This window comes from Coloeus monedula (genome assembly GCF_965178545.1).
Source record: "Coloeus monedula genome assembly, chromosome: 2".
Lineage (NCBI taxonomy): Eukaryota > Metazoa > Chordata > Aves > Passeriformes > Corvidae > Coloeus > Coloeus monedula.
The window spans coordinates 116,652,443-116,674,485 of NC_138782.1; the positions used below are offsets into that span (position 1 = coordinate 116,652,443).

At 43.3% G+C, this 22,043-nt stretch overlaps 1 protein-coding gene across 1 annotated transcript in view; it reads right to left on the minus strand.

Moving 5' to 3' along the window:
- Positions 1-22,043, minus strand: part of PKHD1 (PKHD1 ciliary IPT domain containing fibrocystin/polyductin) — a gene marked incomplete at its 3' end in the record, with an annotated part of 237,744 nt that overhangs the window by 175,094 nt on the left and 40,607 nt on the right. Inside the window, exons 33-34 of the mRNA XM_082276787.1 lie at positions 12,688-12,871; positions 7,027-7,177 (exon numbers count right to left, since the gene is read on the minus strand). Coding sequence (XP_082132913.1) covers positions 7,027-7,177; positions 12,688-12,871 — 335 coding nt within the window. The remainder of the gene's footprint in view (positions 1-7,026; positions 7,178-12,687; positions 12,872-22,043) is intronic.

The window sequence follows — 22,043 nt, forward strand, 5'->3', positions numbered from 1 at the left end:
ACACCATATGGAGCATCCAGCCCCCAGCTCTGCTCTGTTTGGGACTGGGGGGAGCACACAAGTCAGATGGTGACTTAGAGTCCTCTGTTAGTGCCACAAGGAGCTGAAAGGCCACATCTTTGTCCCGTGTCACACCACACAAAGGACAAGACCATCAGATATGTTAAGCCATGCTCTGAGGCAGAAGAAGCCTGTGCTAGGTGTGTCTCCAAGTTGCTCAGCCCTTTTTCCATTAAATTTGAGATGGGCAGCTGGAGAACGGGCAAGGCTTCCTCCAACTTCACCCAGAGCTCAAGGCCGGACACCCCAGCACAGTCCCAGGCATCCAACATTCCCATTCCCTTCCCCCAAACTGAGACAAAGCCAGGTTGAACAGGGCTTTGGGCAACCCAGTCTAGTGGAAAGATCTACATCTTTAAAGACCTTTCCAACCCAAACCATTCTGTGAGACAGAGTCCCACAGATGGAGAACCAAAGTCGTGGTTTCAAACACAGACAATCCTTCCCCCTCCAAAACTGCCTGAATGCCAAAGGAGTCAATTAGAGTCTCTGTCATAATTAAACAGAAAGGTGGCAGCAACACTCTGTGCAAGTGCCTGGGAGCAAGTGGAGAGGACATGAGCACACAGTCACTCAGCTTCCCCACACCCTCCTGACCCTTATTGGAGCCTTCCCTTTGTACAGGAAGGGAAAGATTTGCTTTCTGTTCCCTGGAGGACCACTTCCAAAATGGCTCTTTTCACTCCAAATCTATTTCTCTTAAGGGTTGGGAGCAGGGATAAATGGAAGGAGAAGAAGGAAAACAGCTCTCCTTAAACTACGCAGTGCTCAGTTCTGATTTCGCACAGGTTTGTTTAAATGCATATGGAAAAGCTTTGAGGTGCTTTGGATTTACAGGGACTGGCATTCCGTCCCAGGGATTATGGCATTCCATCCTAGGATATCCAGGGGGCAGTTTCCAATGAATCCCTAAGTGCAGCTCTATGGGCAGTGGGGAGAAGAGGGTTCCCTGGAAAGCCACTTACAGTTCAGGAAGTAATCTCCTCAGAGACATTAGAAAGATGGTGGGATTGAAAATAAAAAGAAGAGGCTTTTCACAATGGGGGGTAATGATAAAATTATAATTCAAGCTTTCATTTTTGATCTGACAGCAGGAGAGGAATGAGTTAAACCTCAAATCAGGAAGCAAAAAGTTAAAGGAAAATAAAACCACACCACAAGCACATCTCCTAAATTTCCCATTGCAGCCCAAGGCCGAACCCATTAAAAGGAAAAAAAAAGAAAGAATGGGAAAAAAAAAAAGAAAAACAGAGAAAGGAAGAGAAGCAATTTTGCTTATCCTTTCCTCACACACCTAGCAGCCCCTTTTTCCTATTATTTATTTATTTACCCTCCCCTTCCAGAGCAAGGCCCTTATTTTCTCATTTAGTCCAACAGAGATTGTCCTCCTAGAATGACCTTTTTTTCCTTTCTCTCTCTCTCTCCTGCTCTCCTTCTTCCTCCCCCCTCCTCCCTGCTGCCTCCAGGCCATTGCCCTCGTGCCAGTAACTAGATAACACACTCTATCAGAGATTTTTTAAAAAATCATTGCAAAGGCACTAGGGCTGATAGTGGCATCAATCCTTGCCTGACACGGGCTCGGGTCAACCATTTATCTCTTCACATTGCCTGTGGTTACTGGGGAGCCCATCTTGGTTCTCTACATCTTAACAACCTTGCAGATGGTACCTCCCTGCTCCAGCAGCCTCCGTACCCCAAGACTGGTTTTGTGGGTTTATTTTTATTAGGTTTTTTATGGACTGTTCCACTTCTTTTCTGTGAGGGTCTGGTTGGTTTTATTGCATTCCCCACCTCCTTCTGAAAATAGCGCTGTGACCAAGATAAGAGGTTAAGAAAACAGGGAATTTGGAGATGCAAGGGTGGGCTTGCTGGGGTGTTAAAAGTGCACATTTATGAAAATATACACAAAATATTATAGAAGAGTTTCATCTAGTCCTACTCCTTATGTCCCATCCTGTGTGACACGGCTATTTTTGGCTGGTTGCACTGCCAAAGGACCCAGGAGCCCCTACTCACAGCCCAAGACAACATAAAATCAGGTTCTATCAGGATACTTGCTAATAAATCCAATTAAACTATTCCCAAACCTCAGCAACTTGTGATGCCCATGGCCAGATAAAGGGTTCTGGTGTTTTGTGCTCTCTGAATGGATACACGGGAATTAAATATCATATTGTATTATAATTCTTCCTCAAGTGGAGAAGAGGGCAGCTGTTTTATTAACTCCCTCCAAACAAACTCCATGTTAAGCTGGAATTTGCTCTGTTCCTTCCCCATTCCTGGCAGTGTTCAAGGCCATGTTGGATAGGGCTTGGAGCAACCTGGTTTAGTGAAAGGTGTCCCTGCCCATGGCAGGGGGATTGGGACTAGATGACCTTTTAAGGTCCTTTCGAACCCAAACCATTCTGTGACTCTATGATCCCCACCCTGCCTAACTACTCGCAGCCTGCTGTAGTGATTTTCCTCATGGACTGCCAAGTATGAGCCCTTCACCCTCAAACATGCACCCATCAAACATCCACACAACATGGGGACAGCATTAAAATGAGGTGAAAGAGCAGAGCCACTTCCCATCACTTGTAACCCTCGCAGGTGGATAACATCAAGAGCTGTCCCTGCCCATGGTGGGGGGTTGGAATGAGATGATGTTTAAGGTCCCTTCCAACCCAAACCATTCTATGACTTGTCATCAGTCCTGCTGTGAGCAATAAAGTAACAGACTCTTCCATGCTTCCTGAAAGCTGACTAGGATTTGCCACCTTTGTAAATCACTGAGTATCTCCAATGGTTGAAACCACATAATTTCTTTCCTCACCTCCAAATATTTGGCGTCAAGAGAGATGGTAAATGGGGGGGGGGGGGGGGGGGGGGGTGGGGGGGTGGGAAGGCAACAAAAAGAAAGGAATGATTCTAAGGTCTGCAGAGGAATCCAAGGGATTTGAAGAGCTAGTCCTGATCACACTAAGTGGAAGTTGAACAGAAAGGAAATTTGAGGTGACTGTACATATCTCAGACACAGCCTTTGTGGGGGTTTTGTATGTTTTTTCTTTCATGAGAAGTGAACAAAGCAGTTATCCCTGTATCCATCACCAAGCTAAGAATTCACAGAGCCTCAATACTCTAAAATCTTTAAATCTCAAGACCTTCCCTTAACACCCTGTTAAAAACAAACTCAAGGCAATCCAGCACACCCAGGCAGAGCCATAAACCAGGATGACATTTTTATCTGGCAAGTTATTTTTTATTAACCTCCTGTCCCTCAACAGGGACAACCTTGAGGGCTGGGTTGCAGGGAATTCGCTGGAATACCAGTTCAGCTTCCCTATGGCTGACCTAATCCATGGCATCTGCCCTCTGCCGAACATTCCATCACCCGTGTGGGCCAGCAGAGGAGGGGGAGTGGACGCAGGGAAGCGCTGCTCCAACAGCATCTTTGCATCACGATTAGGTCTGGTCCAGTGATCCAGAATAATAATGGGATGGCTCACTAAGCATAATGGGTTCAGAGCCATCCGAGCCTGGTCAAATCCTCCCATGAGCATCCTCTCCTTGTGTTTTCAGGGTGTTTTGCACGTCTCGTCAGTGTCACCAGAGCTGACGTCTCATTATGCAGCCAAGGTGGAAGTGGACAGGTACTGAGTGAGCATTAGAACTTTTCTTTTCCCTTTAATTATTTAATTCATATCGTCCCATTATCCAGTGCATTCTTGAAGCTGTGAACTAATTAAGTCCTGTGGGATATACAATCAGTGCTGGGGTTTTTTTCCCCTCCCTCTCTTTTCAGTAGGCTAAATTGCATTATATACTGAAATAAAAATAATTGTGCAACTCTTCTTAGATAAAAAACAGAGCAAGTTACAAACACTAATGATGCTGAATGCAACAGTGGGGCAGAGGCCTGCTGCTTCCTTCTTGTGACCTAATTAAGTCACACAGGGCAAAATACTTCAAACACAAAGTGAGGCAAGAGCTTAAATCAGTTTCTAAATAAAATCATAAAAACTGTTCTCTTGGGGGGGAAGGGAGGGGGAGGGGAACACAGACCAGACTCCAGGAAAAATCCAAGTTGAACTGAAATTTCGTGAAATCTGCCATGAAAATCACAGATCTCCAGATAGCAACTTGAAACTCCATGAAATTTTGTGAGTCCTCTAGGTTTAGATCTGAGCCCAGCTCACACTGTAACCATGCACCTGATGTTCCTGGAGGTCTTTTCCAACATTTAGGATTCTATGATCCATGCAAGCAACAGCTCAGAGACCAGATTTGAAAGGACAAAAATTGAGTGATGGATTTTGCGGCACCTATCAGAAAATGCAGCTGTTTAAATAATACAACTCAGGAAAAAATACCCTAAAAATTGTGTCATTGAATAATGGACATATCATAAAATATCCTGAGTTGCAAGAAAACCACAAGGATCATTGAGTCCAACTCCTGGCTCTGCACAGAACAACCCTAAGAACCTGTCTGCACCTAAGAATGTTGTCCAAATGCTGCTTGAACTCTGGCAGGTTTGGTGTTGTGACCGTTTGTAACTCTTAGGCTCAGGTTCCCAGAACCAACGTTTTACTTTTTATTTATTTATTACTTTCTGTTCTCAACCAAGTCTGTTCTCTCTTGCCAGTGCCCATTCATTCCATGCCATAAGCCTCTGACAACCTTTCTGAATTACCTCTTTTCACTTCCAACGCCATCCTGGAGCTAATCCTGCTCCATCATCATCATCTAATCACCTCTGAGCCAACCCTCCCATGGCGCCCAGCTGGGCTGAATTCTCAGCTTGCCCAGGCATCCTTCAGCTGGCAGCAGAGGAAGCAGAAAACAAACCACTGAGCAGTGCAGCTGTGCTGAGAACAGGATCATGCCCCTTTCTTAAGGAATGCTTTGAGATCCTTTGCATGAGCATGCAAGAGAAGTGCCAGATGTTATTATAAAGAGATGCAGCCCCATTACTTGTACACAGAGTTGTGCTGCCTGCTAATAGCACCATTATCCTAAGGCACGCGGTGCTATTAATGCATTTCACTGCTTAGTGCTGAACCTGGGGACCATTTTTCCCACTGGAAAGGTAAGGCCAGTTCACATGACATGATTTAAACCTCCACAGTGAAGCATGCATGCGCTGCACCAGGTCGTAAATCTTAACAGGATGCTGTCAGCCAGAAAGGGACCAAAATTGAAGCCATTTATCTGAACTCCCCACCCATCCACCTCTGCTCACCCAAGCCAGTTTTGGGAAGAGGGATAAAATGATTCCGAATGCCCACTGGGTTCATTAGGCAGCAGCAAATCCCAGATCTAAAGTGCTGCTGTTTCCATCCTGCTCTGAATGAATTTGTTCATTCAGGACACTTAGGACTTCCTTGGTTTTCTCCACTCTGAGCAGAAAAACCACAACAGGAACAAACCTCACAGCTTCTTCCTCTTCTTGCTCCCACCTGAGTCAAAAGACAACCTGTCATCCTGTCATCACTGAGGCTACAGGATCTGTGATACACCTGAGGTGCCCAGGTCACAGACAGCAGAGGGGAACATCTCTCCAAGCTGCTGCCCAGGCTCTGGGGCTCTAGAGATGCCCTTATCCCATTTGGGAAGGAAAATAGGAATATTAGGTGTAGTTATCATTTGATCTGGTACTTGCCTAGGCACTTGCCTTTGTTGGCCTCCTGCAGACACCACCCAGCAATTTTTAGGGGTTGTTTTTCTCCTTAGATGGGCATGTTTTAGGTAGCATAGCTAACAAGGCTGATGAGCAAATGAACCCTAATTGGCAACATTCTACGTCTGACATTCCTTCACAAACCAAGGACAGGCTTAACAGAAGCAAGGAATTGTCATTTAAGATAATCCACTGCAATAGTAACATTCATGTAAGGTAGATTTGCAAGTATTCAGAGACTCCTAAATACAGAATAGATCAGATATATAAAATTAAATACAGAATTCAACACTAGAAATGCACCAAAATTACTCTGCCAGGACACTGCACCTACTTTTGGGGTGGCAAAGTAAATTTAAAGTCCTTAAATACAGGAAATCTCTTTGCAGATAGAGTTAAAATTACCATGGCAACTTTAATATTGATGCTGAGCAAATGAACTTCATTTTCCTAAACTATGCTAAAAGACTCTGTGAAAATTTTATTTAATAGATAAAAAAGCATTTGGGTTTTATCCTAAGTCAGGTGTGTAACTATCCCCACTCACTTCCCTGTATGCAGGAGGTCTCCACCACTTCTCAGGAGCTGCTCCTTTAGGAAAGGATAGCAACAAAGGGATATTTGGTGTTCAACAGATATTCAGCCCCTTTAAATTTCTTCTTAGGTAGCTAAACACCCCCAAAACTCTGCAAAACTGTGAGGACTCTAAAGGGACATTTCAGGTTTGCAATGACATTTGTAGGTATAAAGTCTTAAAATTTACACTGGTTCAGAGTTACAGTTTTTTCATAATGAACCTTTGGCATTTGTCTTCTTTTCTTGCTATACACACAGATAGCAGTGTCCCGTTTTCCTTCAGCTGCTGAAAAGCAGCAAAGATCAAATATAAAATAATCAAATATATAGGGGCTGCACTGAATGCTAAGTCTCTGCCAGAGAGCTGAAACTGTACCTCATGGCTAAGATTTCTGCTCAACTGAAAATAACCTTTTTTTAGAACAGAATTGAATTTATATTTAAAAAAAAAAAAAAAGGCGGAGAGTGTTAAAAAATATATACATTGCTCAGAAAATAAGGCAAAGCTCATTTATGTCTGATAAAATACATGATTAGCCATAGTTAACCATTAATTCAGCTGTGCTGCATTAGAACTGCTATTCAAAGTTGGAAAGCATTTAATATTATATATTGCTGCTGCTCAGCCTAAATTGTTTTTTTTTTCTTGCCCCCCTTTAAATGTACACAATATTACAAATTTAATTTTAAGCTGTTTGAATCAGTCTGTAAAAAAGATTTGATTATACCTGAGTGTTCTGGCCCCAGTTTTTCCATATCTCAGTAATCTTGGCAGTAATTGGCTGATTAGCTCCCTCACACTCCATCTCTGCCTCAGTTTCCATGGTAATGTTACAGGAGCTATTATAGATGAGAACTTCATCTCTTTCCACTTTAGGGCTGAAACGAGAAGGGAGGTTAAATGGGGTGTCATCAATCTTAATGAAATGCAATTATTTTTACTCTTATTAATCATTGCAAGCCATTAGCTTGTGGCAACTCCTGGCCACCATTTGTCAAACTTTGCAAATTTCTGTAATTTTGTTTCCATTCTTTTATTGTTTATTTGTTTTTCCCCCCTTTATCTGCAGACACTCAGGATGAAAATACATGCAGTAAATATCTCTCAGTGATGCTTTTCTCCTTCCCCAAACCATCACAAATAGGAACAAATGCCATTCTAGGACCAAGGCAGGCAGACAAGTGCAGACAGCAGCGAGGGAATCAGCAGTGTTGGGAGCAAAGATGGACTCCTACAAGGAGTAGGGTTTGTTTGTGTCTCCCCCCTCCCCATCTTACTCACACTTAGCAATGGGGAATGAATAACTTGCAACTCCCCTAGGGCAAGGGGAGAAATTGGAAAAAACACACAACTGGCTAACTGGTCCCTAATTCCAACTGTGAAAAAATGAGCTCATTTAGGGGTTCCAATTCCTGCTACCCAGCTGATTGCAATGATGCTTTGTTGCTAACATTGGAACATTAACTTAGTAAATTAATTAAACTTACTTAACAGCCCAGACTAAGCAGATTCGATATATGTGCCAGTTATACCAGCAGACATTTGCTCTAAAGCCTCCCCTTGCATAGGGGGAAGAAGTAATGGAAAAGGTTGGGGGGGGAGAAACATTTTTTCCCTTGGTTTTGCTGCTGACAGTTGCTGATTTTGGTAGTGTTTCATTGTGGGGAGTTATAGGATTCAACACATGGTTTAATGGTGAGCAAGGTGTGGTGCAGGATTAACGGCTGGACTTGATCCCAGAGGTATTTTCCAACCTAGTTGATTCTGTGACTCTTGGCCATTGTTACTTCTTCCTCTCCTCCCCACCCCATCACCAGACTCACACCAGCAACTTGTAGGAAGGTGAGAAGAAAGGAGAGGATCTAAAGCAACACCAACATAGCTCAGAAATCACACAGCTTTTCTGAATAGCTAAGAAAGGACAGAGTTCATAGCATGATTTACTCAACAAAACAGAGGACCAAATAGGCAGGATCAGCATTCTAAGAGGCCTTCAGGTTGCCAAAATCCCATATAACAGGATTTGCTAAAGTGTCTAAGTTAGAATAAAAAATGGTTTGGGTTTGGAAGGGATCTTAAAGCTCATCTTGTTCCACCCCCCTGCCACGGGCAGGGACATCTTCCACTATCCCAGGTTGCTCCAAGCCTTGTCCAACCTGGCCTTGGACACTTCCAGGGATGAGGCAGCCACAGCTTTTGTGGGAAACCTGTGCCGGGGCCTCATCACGCTCCTAGGGAAGAACTCCTTCCTAATAACTAACAAAAATCTACCTTCTGTCAGTGTGAAGCCATTCCCCCTTGTCCTGCCCCTCCATGCCCTTGTCCACATCCCTCTCCAACTCTCATGGAGTCGCTTTAGGCATTGAATGAGGTTCTAAAGTCTCCCTGCAGCCTCCTCTTCTCCAATCTTCCAATTTTCCCAGCTTTTCTGCCCAGCAGAGCTGCTCCATCCCTCTGATCATCTTCCTGGCCTCCTCTGCACTTGCTCCAACAGCTCCATGTCCTTCCTGTGTTGGGGACCCCAGATCTGGACATTGTTCCAGGTGGGATCTCATGAGAGTAGAGTAGAGGGGGAGAAGCACCTCCCTTGCCCAAAGCTCTCCCAAAATTAACCCAGTTGGAAAGCCAGGACTCAGAGCTTTGTCGGGAGGGTGATGATCAAGGGTAGTTTGATGACCCTGAAGATTTCAAACTTCCCTGCTGGATGCAGCAGCTCACTCTACAAAAAAAGGCCTGCTCTGACCTGCATTTAGGGGCTGCTTGTTTTGTTGCCCTTTTTCAGGGTTAAAGTGTTAAAGGAATCAGCCACATTAGAGACCACAAAAATGCTAAAAAAAAAATAAAAAGGCTTCTGCAAGTTGCTGAGCCCTTTTAACAGGGAATTTTTATTTTTATATTTAAATGAATATTTCCCTCTGCTGTATCAATAATCAAAAGCCGGCCTTGGGGAACTGTGCTTGCTTTTGATAGCAACACTTTGAGAACAGATCTTGTCCTGTACAACAATTCAGTGGACTGGGCTGTCTTTCAAGACTGCAGAGTATTTCTTTATAAAGCTCCAAGAAAAAACTGCTTCTTTAAAATAATCAACTGTTTTAAAGGCAGAAGGGGGTGGTGGTCGGCTGGATGCAGGGCATGGACACAATTTGCCAAACATTCAAGTCAATACAAGGACCTTCGAGTGGTTTTCACAGTTTTTTGTAAAAAGTAAATAAGCTCTGCTTGTAACAAGAGCCAGTTCCTTTCTGTCCTTGTGTAACCACATCCTGAAACATTGATGCTGGAAATCTGTTAACAAATTGCAGTTTTTAAGGGAAAGGCAAGAAAAGTATGTGAATTATTACAGGGAATTCAGGAATGTACCTTGATACAAATGCTGTTCATGGCAAAACGTGCAACTCTCCAAAGGAATATGATGATAAAGGATGAGCTGTTGTACAGACTAGATAAGGAAAAGAGTTATTTATATCACTGAAAAAAATTGTCCACGTGGCTACCCCAACCTTGGAAGTGTTCAAGGTCAGGTTGGATGGGGCTTGGAGCAACCTGGGATGGTGGAAGGTGTCCCTGCCCACAGCAGGGAGGTTGGAATGAGATGAGATTTAGGTTCCTTCAAACCCAAGCTATTCAGTGATTCTATAAAATTGGTAAGAAAGAACAGGAGAGATTCAATGTACACTCAAGCCAGGAATTACTTCAGTAGTTTTGTCCCAGTCCTGGGACAAATGTTTTAATTCTTGGGCATTTGCACAGAGATCAAATTCATATATATATTTATTATTGTTATTATTTACTGTTATTAATTAAAGCAATCAATACGTATTATTTCAGGAATCCTCAAATTAGTTGTTTTCTGGTGGAACCATTTAAATTTTCTAAGACTTTTGTGCAAATCCAATCTAGGATTAAATATATTTCTGAATTTAAATGTGGAAAAGTTTTCAGAACTTCTGAAATAAGTTAATTTGTATGATTCAAACCTCTCATTTTTTTCCCTCTATTTCTTCCCAGATTTCTCGAATCAGGAAACTTTTTTGAAAACAAACAACCTTTGCCCCTACTTTCCTTTAGCAAGAACTATTTTAGAAGTAAATTCACTAGAAAAAAAAAATCAGCTCAAGTTTTAATTTCTAACTAAAAAAGAAGCATGAGCACAAAAGAGTGAAAAGTTAAGACAATATGAAAGACATTGAAGAAGTGGGGAAAATGCAAAAATAGTAGGTAAAAAAAGTTGACTGATTTGATTCAGAAATCTCTCCCTGATAAGACTCCCAGGAGGAATAATAAACCCTGTCTCTGAGGCACTCACAATTAAATTGGACTAAAAACCACAGTGAAAACAGTAAGCAAACAGTCAGTAAAAAGACTTCATGACTTTCTCCACAGTGGCAGCCAAAACCAAGAAAAGGAGAAAGAAGAAAAGTAATCACAGGAGGATTTGCAGTGGTAGTAGTAGTAGCAGTATTATATCATTGAAGATGCATTTTTTTATCAGTGAAGAACTGAGCACAATTTTGATACTCAGGGGAAAAGGAGAAGGAAAGAAACATATATGGGGTTGTCCAGTCCCTCTCAAGTTTGTTGGTTCTCTGATTGAGGGTTACACTGAGGTGAGGAAAAGCAAAGCAAAGTTAAACCAGACAAGACAAGACTTTCAAGCCAAGGAGTTTCTTGATTTGAAACAAGTCATTCTGGGAGCAATAGAACTGATGAAATTAGTTTAATTTCACTTTTTTTTCCCCTTCTAAGTCTCCTTATTTCTGTCTTCTCCAAAAGATCTGTCGTCCCCATCTCCTGAGATGCTACAGGACATTACCAGTGCAGTGTGGCTTTGGACACTTGGCCAGTTGTACAGATCAAGGCAGAATTCTGCCCTCTGTCTCCTCAACAGGAAAATAACTTCTTTCTTCCTAACACTGATTTTCTCAAAGCTGACAAGGATTTTCTTAAAAAACCCAGACCTTATGAAATCTAGGTCAAATTAAAAAGCTGGTGAGGGAGAAGTGTGACAGACTGACAGAGAGGTATTGCAGCTGCGTAAACCTTTTTTTTTTTTTAATTAATTTTAGTTGGAAACTTCTATTTTTTATATTTTTAAACAAGTTTTAAAAATTGTGCAGTTCATGTGCTGCTGTCTTTGTACAGTGAATGCCAGTTGGTTTTTCCCCCCTCGATTCAGGGTATACAGAGCTCCCTCTGGTGAATCAACACCAGGTATGATGTAAGGATCAGGTCACGATGAGGATCAAAACTCTGCAACTCCACTGAAGTACCTGGACTGTGGCAAGATGCAGCAGCCAGGAGTGGATCCACCATGTACAGCAGACCATGGGGAATGCCTTGCAATGCTTTTCTAATTCTCTATTTACTAAATAACTTCTGGAAGGCTTTGTTCAACTTATTCCAGTATCTAAAGGGGGGTTACAAGAAGCCTGGAGAGGAATTTTTCACATGGGTATGGAATGATAGGACAAGGGGGAATGGCTCCAAACTGAGGGAGGGGAGATTCAGATGGGAGATTAGGGAGAAATTATTCCCTGTGAGGGTGGTGAGACACAGGTTGCCCACAAAAGCTGTGGCTGCCCCATCCCTGGAAGTGTCCAAGGCCAGGTTGGACAGGGCTTGGAGCAACCTGTGATGGTGGAAGGTGTCCCTGCCCATGGCAGGGAGTGGAACAAGATAACTTTTGAGGTCCCTTCCAAACTAAATCCTTCAATCATTCATGTGTTTATTCTTTAATTCAGACATCCCACTTACTCCTAGAAGTGAGTGCTCTGCAGGAATAAATCCTCACTGCTCCATCAAAGGCAACAGTTACAAGTTATACTCCTGGACAACCTGGCCTTGGATTTGCAAAGCACAAGCACCCTTGCACACCCTGCTGAATTTACTCCCTGACTTATTACTCATGAAACTGCTTGGAGGAAAACAAAGGAGAAAAAAAAATAAAGAAAAAGAGAAGAAAAAAAAAAGAAGGAGAAAAACAGAAAAAAGAAGACTTCTGCTTTTCATAATGCCTAATCTTTTTTCCCATTGGCATCCACCAGATGTTGCTTTGGATCAGAAGATAAATATTAAAACCTAAGAAGGAACAAAGCAGGCTGTTTACAAGATGGATTTTCTGATGTCTCTCAAACACTTTAAAAAGGCAGGAGGGAAGCGGGGGTGGGGGGGGACTGGAGATTCTTTGATAGGCACAAGGAATGAATTCCACAACCCAGCGGAGCTCTCTAGTGGTCTCAAGGCCAAACTGCTCTATTGAGAATTAGGAATTTGCTCCTTCAGTCCATCATTTGGCAGGGGACAATTCTGCAAATGGTGGAATAATATGTGGGGGAAGTTATTCATGGATAGACCCACTTGGTTGTTGGAGAGACACGGCACTAACCTGGCAAAGAGTCCAGCAAAATGCCCCTGGGGTGGGGTGTCCCCACAGACGTAGAGGTAGGACACCGATCCTCTCTGCTGGGAGGTGCCCACCATGACTTGGATGTCACATTCAATGAAGGTGGCCCTGTCCTCTTGGCAGTCGGCAGAAAAGTGTGTCAGACCACAGAGAATGGCCAAAGGGGCTGCAAGACAGGAGACAGAAAAAGAATAACCCAACGCAGCCTAAACACCACTGACACGGAGTATATTTTAACTACTGAGAGGCGTCATCGCAGAAGGTGTCCCTGCCCATGGAACTAAATGAACTTTAAGGTCCTTTCCAAGCCAAACCATTCCATGATCCTTTGACTCCTGATGTGCACCCAGCCTCTCTTTTAGGTACATCCTTTTTGAGGATAATTAGGTCTCCATGCAGCTCCTTCAGCCCCGCTTGCTTTGTGCGAGCAAGGTGTAACCTCCTTTGTGCCCTGAGCGTCAGGGTGGTCTTTGGGATCAAACTGCTCTGTCCAGAAGGAGATGAAATAAGGAATTAACTACAAGCGTGGACATTTCTTCTGGGAGAGATAGACCATGGTTTACAGTTCAGGAATATGGCAGAAACCTTTTACCAAGGAGATGTGACAACGTAACATCTCTCATAAGTTTGAAATCCAGGAACAGGTTAGAGGAAGCATTGACACCACTTGGAGGACTCTTGGGCAATTGGTGGGAACTGGGATCTCTCACCTTGCTTTGTTGCTGAGTGTGACTTGAGATGTGGTCCAAGTTTGACTCCATGGATGAGGTAAAAATTGTAATGGGAGCAGCTGTTTTGAGGTGTATTTAAAGAACAAGTGGTGTGAACATCTGGAAGAATTATTTTTTGTTGTTGTTCAGCACTGGAATGCAATTCCCTGGGAGGTGGTGGAGTCACCAACCCTGGAGGTGTTCAGAGGAGGCCGGGACATGGCACTCAGTGCTTTGGTCTGGGTGACAAGGTGGGGATTGGTCACAGGTTGGACTCAATGGTCTTGGAGGTTTTTTCCAACCTTAGTGATTCAGTGAAATTCTGTGAGCAGAAATTAGATTTTCCTATTCTAAATCCAGATAAAAAATGCTAAAAAACACCAATATTATGAACTGTCACTGAAGTTCAGATTCAGTTGAAATATTTGGGTTTAACAATTCAAAAAAGGAGTCCTTTAAGCATTAAACCATGACAGACATTAAAACTGTTTCTCTCAAAACCCTGACTTTTGGACAATATTCATTAATCCTGAACAAACCAAATAGTTGTAATGAACTCCTTAAAGGGTCTGTGGACAGTATAACAGAGTGCACTCTAGCATCCAAGAGTATTTCTCAAGCTTCAGAAATCCAGTCAATGGGAATTTATCAAGACAGGGTTTTTTTCCTATTTGCTTTTGTGAGTTCCAGTTTCTTCCAAAGGTACCTTGTTTGCTGGGGAAGTGTCATGGTCAATGAATGTCTTGTCTCCTAAGCAATTCTAAAAAATGGAGGTTGAAATTGTAGCAATATGAAAATGCTCTATTTCCTATATTAAAATATTTAGCACATTTTGCTAAAAATTATTATTTCATATGGGGTATTTCTGAAGAGTTTATAACTGTTTAATGTTTCAGGTGTTTTTGAAATATTAAAACCTATTGTAGCGGGTTGAGTTCGAAACCGGGCAGAAAACACCAATTAAATGTAGTGGTTTTGGTTCAAAATATTCATTACTTACTTGTTTTCCTTCTGTGAGATAAAAATTAGGAGAAAAAGCAAAGCAGGCACAAACCTTAAACAGTTGCAGTACAATGAAAGAGTTTTATTACTAATAGAATTAAAAGTAAAGAGACAATAACAAAACAAAATTAAAGCAAATCCCCCCCCCCCCCCCAGCACTTCTCTCCTTTTACCTAGCTCACACAAGGGATAACAGAACATGGGATGTTAGTCAGCGTTCCAGTTCTTGAAAAGTCTCTCTCTTATGCTTAAGGGAAAAAAGGGTTTTTCCTTCAGTTGCACGTGGTTCCCAAACTGCCACCAACAGCAGATCCGCCCGGAAACAAACAATCTGCTGTGTGTAGAACATCTCTCCCATGAAAAATCTCACAGTTCCTTCACACTGCAAAACATGGGCCATCACATGGGGTTATTCATCTTTTTAAGGATAAGTTCTTTTGGCCTGCACACAAAGGCTCTTCTTCGCCACAAGTCTCTAACAGCCTCTTACTACTATAAAGCCTGGCATCGGCATTCTTCACAATCTTCACAGGCACACGAAGATACTCCATCCCCCCATGTTCTTCAAATGGATTAAAAAGACAAACAGTTTGTGGTATTACAGTTTCTTACCACGGCATGCAAGAAGGTTTCTTTTAAGCTGCCCGCCAGAATCGCGGCACCGCCCTCTTTTCTCCCGTCGCCATTTCCAGCTCCGTCCCATGTGACTCACTTCTCTTTCTCTCTGACTGACACCGCCATGCTGAAGGGTGTTCTTGTTCGGCCTTTACGGTGGGGAAAGCCTCGCTCCCTTTGTGCTGCTGGCTGCGTGGTGTCTTCTTCAGTTCAGCACGAAGTGTGCTGGCTGCAGACAGGAGGCTCTGCCGGCTCCCGTTGACTCCGCCGGCTCCGCATGGAGAGGAGAGGGACCCGCCGGTCCCCAGAAGCCGCGCTGGATGGGTTTAGCTGTGAGCAGTCCATGGCTGGTTTTAGCTGCCTGTGGCTCTGGGACAGTCCCCCCCAGCCACCCAGGGTCCGTGCCGCAGTGTTGGGAAAGGGGGAAAGGGGCAGTGGCCCCGGCCCGGCCGGGCCCGGCGGCCCCGAGCTGCCCCCACCTCCCAGCAGGCGAGCTCCCGACCAAAAAGGGGAAGTCCCGCCTTTCTGTGCAGTTTAAATATGTAAATTGTGAGAAGCGTAATTGGTCTTAAAGACTGTCCATCAACTCAGGGTCAACCCAATACACCTATATTCCATCTGCTCTGAACTTCAGAGAGAGAGTTTACAATCCTCTATTTTTCTTCTCTGGTTTTAGAATGAGAAAATAAATTTACCACACGCTCACAAATTTTGCAATTTGCTTAATCCCTTTCCTTCCCCAAATCCAGTGGCAATTTTATGCTTGGTATCCAGACAGAGCCAAACACAATCCCTGCCTTGAAGACCTACATCTAAGACAGGTAAGAGGCAGGGAAGCTGAAAATAATGATGGCTATATTTTGTTTTTATTGTCCAAAAATTCTGTCTACAGCTACCTCAGGTATTCTATGGCTCCCACAAAAGCCTTATGTCTTTCCTGACATTCCAAGGGCATCTTAAGCAGCACTAAATATCTGTGTTTTGACAAATAAATAGCATTCAAGAGGACGAAATGCTGCAAAGATCATGCGTTTGCAACAACCTGCAGCAGAACCCAATTCATTACACAAAGGGCTTGGTTTTCTTTTGTGGTCTTGAAAAGAACATTTCCACATTCAATCGTATGTGGAAAATGTTGAACTCTATTTTGGGATGAATGTTGGAAACTACTCATAGAATCTCTGGATGTAACTCTTTTCCTCGACATTTTGCTACTGCCAAAGAACTTGCCTTGCTCATGTAGGTCACCAGAAGGTGTTTCCCACACAGCCCTGAGAGCTCAGCACAAGAACAGTCTGGCACTCTTTAAAAAAACCCAAAATGTGGAAATTGGGCGTTTCTGCTGTGCTCCAGTGCCCTCATCCCGATGTTATCATGCCTGTAGGAACATGAGTCCTTTTATCCTACCAACAGCTGAAATAATTTTTAACTCAAACCAGGCAAACAAAGGTATTAATTTATAAAACCTAAGTTTTAGAACATGGCTACAAAGGATTGCAAAGAGATCAGTGGAAGCAAAATCCAAGCAGACTCTACTTAATCTGCAGACCCCAGAATCAAATTTAGAATTGCTTTGTCTCAGGTAGAAGGAGGGAAAAATCTCATCTCCACACCGCACAGCTCCTGTCCATCAGATGGAGATATCACTCTAAGACATGAAGTTCTTTTCCCATTCCTTCCTTGGGATTTTCCAAGGTCCTCATATTTCCCTCCTCCCAGAGGTTTTAATATCTTTATTCATTTAGGAGGAAGTCTTGTCCTTTCCCTTCCCGTTGCTCTGACCATGAAATACAAACAGTCCTTGGTATTATTGGTGCCATTATTTCCTACCATAACAGCAGCAAAAAATTTCAACTAAAGATTTCAACACACTTTTGGCACATCCTAAAAGGATATTCTGCTTGTTCTGGGACACAGTTCTTCTCCCTGCTTAATTGGTTAGTGTTCAAACCCCAGAATGAAGCTGCTTTAGGCTTTATACTCCCTATAAAGATCAAACCTGCAATCCCATGGCTGGGATGAATGCACTCAGCTCATTACAGCTTCTCTTTTGAGATCAGACACTATGGCAGCCAAATCTCTGCATGGTGGTAATGGCTTAGGGACTGACTACCCCCAGCCCTGGCTTTGAGGGATACCCTGGCTTAATCCAGGATCCTGGGATGCTCAGCACAAAGGCTTTGTTCTGGGTCACTGTTTAATAACAACTGCTGGACATGTGATGAGGCTAAAACCTCCAGGAGGCTCCAAGGGCAGCTGGGGGTTGATTGAAGAACTGCCCAAGGAGTCTCAGTGCCAAATCTCACATCCCCAGTCAGCCACCCCTCACAAAACAGACTGTGAAGCACAACATCAACATGTGCTTAGCAGGGAAGACAAAGAATTAAAAAAAAAAAAGTTAATAAAAGGGAGAGGAAAAAGAGACCTGTTAAGGTCATCGAGTCCCACCTCTGCCTATGAAGAATTGCTCCCTGTGAGACATTCATTTCACACAGCCAGGTTTCAGAAGTCCCAAGAGGTGACTTTCAAGCATCTATTCCCTGCCTGATAGATCTCACTGTCAGAACATTCCTGCCATGTAATCAATATGCTTTATTCCCCTCTCTTAACTTCATTTCTGGATTTGAAAGGCAGGAGGGACCATTTGGATCCTTTGGTTTGGTGTCCACAATGAACACCAGAGGCCCTGGCTTCTACTGAGGTCTCAACTGCCCCACCACCACAGCAGGCTCTCTTCATATCTTCTGCATTTGCTCATGCAAATCCCCGCATTTCCCTGGCTCTATTCCCTGTTGTCCTGGCTCAGTGAACCTCCTTGTTACAACCAAAACTCATTCTCTGTCTCCTCTTGCCCCATTCAAAGAGCCCCACCAAACCACATCTCTCATCCCTTTCAACCAGTCACATTTCTAGCCTCTAATCTACATTCTCCTCCCTAAACATCCACTTTTACCCGTGGAGTCTAGTTAATGGCAGGTCCAGGACTCACTAACAAAGAACTGTTACATCACAACCCTAAAGTCAGACCTGTTATTCCAAGCATGCTCATGCAACCAGGCAAATCACGCTCTGCTTTTACTCTGATGGATCTCCTTTAAAAAGTGTTTTCCTTACCCTCACATTTATGTCAAACATAAAATCTCTGGGACTGGCTTGCTGCAAAATTATTTATGGTACCTACACTAATATCACCTGAGAGGAATAATCACTTCTTTTCTCATCTGCCTCAAGCTTCCTGCCAGTTTTCCCATCTTTCACAGGAGAGCAACAGTCCCACAGACATTAACTACATGTTCTGTAAATTTAACCTGAGTTGAAGAGAATCTACAGCTGCATTTTCACTCATGCAGTGGCAAAAGCAACAAAGCAAGAACGAGAGAAGGGAAGGGCTTTCAGGATCATAGAATAATTTTGGTTGGAAAAGCCCTCTAAGACTGGGCCCAACCATTCCCCCAGCACTGCCAAACCCGCCACTAAATCATGTCCTCCAATGCCACAGCTACACAGCTTTTGAACCCTTCCAGGCATGGTAATCAAGCCACTTATATCTTTACATTTAAAGACTCATGGGTCAAGTTTGGGCTTTTTACATTTGGTTTTGTTTTTCCTTGAAGGCAGTGGGATTTTGTTAATTTTGTTTAATTTTCTTAATTTTTTTAAGCTTTAAGGCTGAAAATCAAATTTTAGCTCTGTTCTGAATTGATTTTTCTGCATCTTGCAAAAGACAACAGTTTCCATGAAAGAGTCTACTCCTGCATTCCCATTCCTTGTGCTCTGGAGTGAGCAGGTCTCAGTAACATGCTCCTGCCAGTGATCAAACCAAAACCTCACTGCGACCCGGCTCAACACCCATTCCTAAGGAAATCCCTGTGAGGAAGGCTTATGGGTGGATCCTGCTGAGCCTGGCAGTTCCTAATCTCTTAGAAAACTTCTTGCTCAAAGGGAAAGATGTCACATTTCCTACCTGCAGAGCCTTGCCCTATGGATTGGATCACATGAGAGAGTTACACAGACCGGTTGGGGATTCCCACGTGGACATCTCTAATCTCAAGCAAGCCAGACACAACATGACCCAGCATTGAGATCCCAGGGCAGCCACTGCCACCTGACATCCCCCAGTGCCAGAGGAGAGGGAGTTCTGCTTCACAGCCCTCAGTAACAGAAGAAATGCAGCTTAAACTCTTCACATCAGCCAGTTCTGAGAGCAGAGCTGGGAAAGGTCAGACAAGCATCCAACTTAGACACAACACTGAGGGGCCCTGGGGCACCACAGACCTCCCCTTTCCATTCCTTCACAGTCCTACATCCCTAGAGTTTCTTTACCACCTCTCCCATGTGGACGAGGCAGTGCAAGAAGGGTCTGAACACTGGATGTGCGAGCGCCAAGTGGCAAAATTCCCCAGGCAAACAGCACGATGTAAACCATGAAGTGAGACTGGACTAACTGCACTTAAACCATCCATTCATGCCCTAAACATGGTGAGGGGCAGGGTTAAATCCTTAAATATTAAAAAAAAAAAAAAAAAAGTCCTTAAATATTAAGCATTAAGTGGAAGAGTATCTGGAAGGCATCTTACTCTATATACAGATTCACCCATGCCAGATGTAGACGTGCACAGGCTGAAATACAACAGTCTCAGGGAGCACAAATACCCTGACAAACACAGATTTGACCAGCCTGAAAAGGATTTTTGTCTTTTTAAGGCAAGGGGGGGAAAAAAAAGATATTTGCTTGTAAATATTTAATTAACAAATATTTTGCAACTGGACTGGTGAAACTGGCAAGGCTGCAAAACCCAGGGCAGGAGAGAGAGGGTGAGGCAACGCTTCCTTTGAATTTCCTCTCCAGACACGCAACCAGCGATCAGCATTCACTTGCTGACATCTAGTGACAGGAACAAGCATCGTGGTCCTGCCTGTAAAATTGTTTTCCCCAGGCTCCCTCTGCCACCAACCACTCAGTGAGTTCTGGACACAGCTTGAATCAATGTGATTAAATTTTAGTATGCTATTCTCCCTGCAGTTACCAGGGTGCCCCATTTTGTGTTTTATTTTTTTCCAGCACTCCAGCACCATGTCTTTTTCTATTTAAAACAACAAGCAGTATTGTGGACTGTGCCTGGGCCTTGTTTAAAACAAAGAAAACTGAGCTCTTTATGTCCTCTTGGTGTCTTTTTTTGAGTGCTTGTGGTTGGGTTTAAAAGCCCTTTATTTTTTTCTCTTCCATTTTTCTTAGTATTCGTCTTGGCAGGGGGATTGGAACCAGAAGGCCTTTAAGGTTCCTTCCAACCAAACTCTTTCTGGGATTCTATGAAAGAAACTGTTCAAAATGGCAGGAGTAAATTCAGAATTTGGGAATAAGTGAGGCTAAAGAGAACACCTGGATGCCTCTTATCCCAGTCCTTGTTCAAAAGAATATTAGATTTCACATTAGAGTGGTTTCTTGGCAAATAATTTATTCAACTTCTATTTTGGAGGATGGATATTCCACACATCTTTGAACAAACCCATGGAAATTTACCCTGATGGACACTCTCACTTGCCACCTTTCTTTCAAGTCCACAAAAGATAAGAGGTAATGGATCTCTGGTCACATGGATATCGGATGTCTGGACAGCCTCAGAACAGCAAATATTTCTGCAGACCTCCAGATGTTCTCTGACTTCAGAGCTATGAAGGGACTGAAATGTTAAACTTCTGAGTGTTGGAATCCCTGAATCACGGCATCATCTAGGTTGGAAAAGATCTCCACGACTGCAGAGTCCAACCTTTGACCAATCCTTATCATGTCACCTAGACCAGAGCAGTGAGTTCCACATCCAGTCTTTCCTTGGACACCTCCAGGGATGGGGACTCCACTGAGGAGTCAAGCACCAAGGTGAATACTCCATGTTTAGAATTTCAGGAATGGGACATGGCTCAAATGAGATTTAAAAGTCTTAAATCCTGCCTTTTCAGATCTGAGAAGACTAATTCTGAGCTTTCAGTAGGAAAAAGAGGAAACATATCTTGTTCCAGGAAATGCTCATTTTGAAGAGTTAACTCCAAAATTCAGGCAGGGTTATTTCCCTCTTTGAGAGATGTGGAAATCATCATTCCATGCTGCCTCTTACCAGTTAAGGAAGGTGCTCTGGTCATGATGGATGATCCCATCTCCTCTCAAGGAAGTCAAATCCTCATCTCCAGCTTCCCAAAGGTATGAACTGGCCCTGGTACATCATTCGTTCACCCTTCCAGTCATTCAGCCTTTTCCTTCCACATCTTTACCCCACTGAGGCCATCCCACCATGCAGCCAAAACACAAAATGTGTGAGGCCACAGAATCAAAGAATTGTTGAAGTTGGAAAAGACCTTTAAGATCACCATGTCCAACCATCATCTCACCAGTGCCATGTTCACCACTAAGCCATTCCTCAAATGTTACATCCACACAATTGTTTAGCTCTTCCAAGGATGATGACTTCACCACTTCCTTGGGCACTGTTTTCCAGTGCTTGAAAACACTTTATGTGAAAAAATTTTTCTAGTATATGAACTGAAACTTCCCTGGTGCAACCTGAGACCGTTTCCTCAGAAGAAAAAGCATTTAAGGGAGTTTAATTCATTAAGACGGTCATGATGTCTAAGAGGTGCTTGGGAACCCAACCCTGCAGCCCATATATGTATTTTATGTGGGGCAGCTCTGCCAAGGAATAACTGCTGTGAGGAAATGTTGATGTTGTGCAAGTGTGGCTACAGGCACACCGTGGATCTCGTCCAACATCCATGGCCACTGACACAAAAACACACCCTGACACCATCTGTCTTCAGACTGAGTTCAAAAACCAGAAGTCATAGAATCATGGAATCCTTACGGTTGGAAAAGACCTCCAACATCATCAAGTCCAACCTTTATCAATGCTGTGTTAATTCCTCTCCTGTCTCCAATGCTGCTCTCTGTTCCCTTGGGATGAGATACACCAGGATTCCCCCTTTTGGGTCAAGATTTTAGGGGTTATTTTTAACACAATG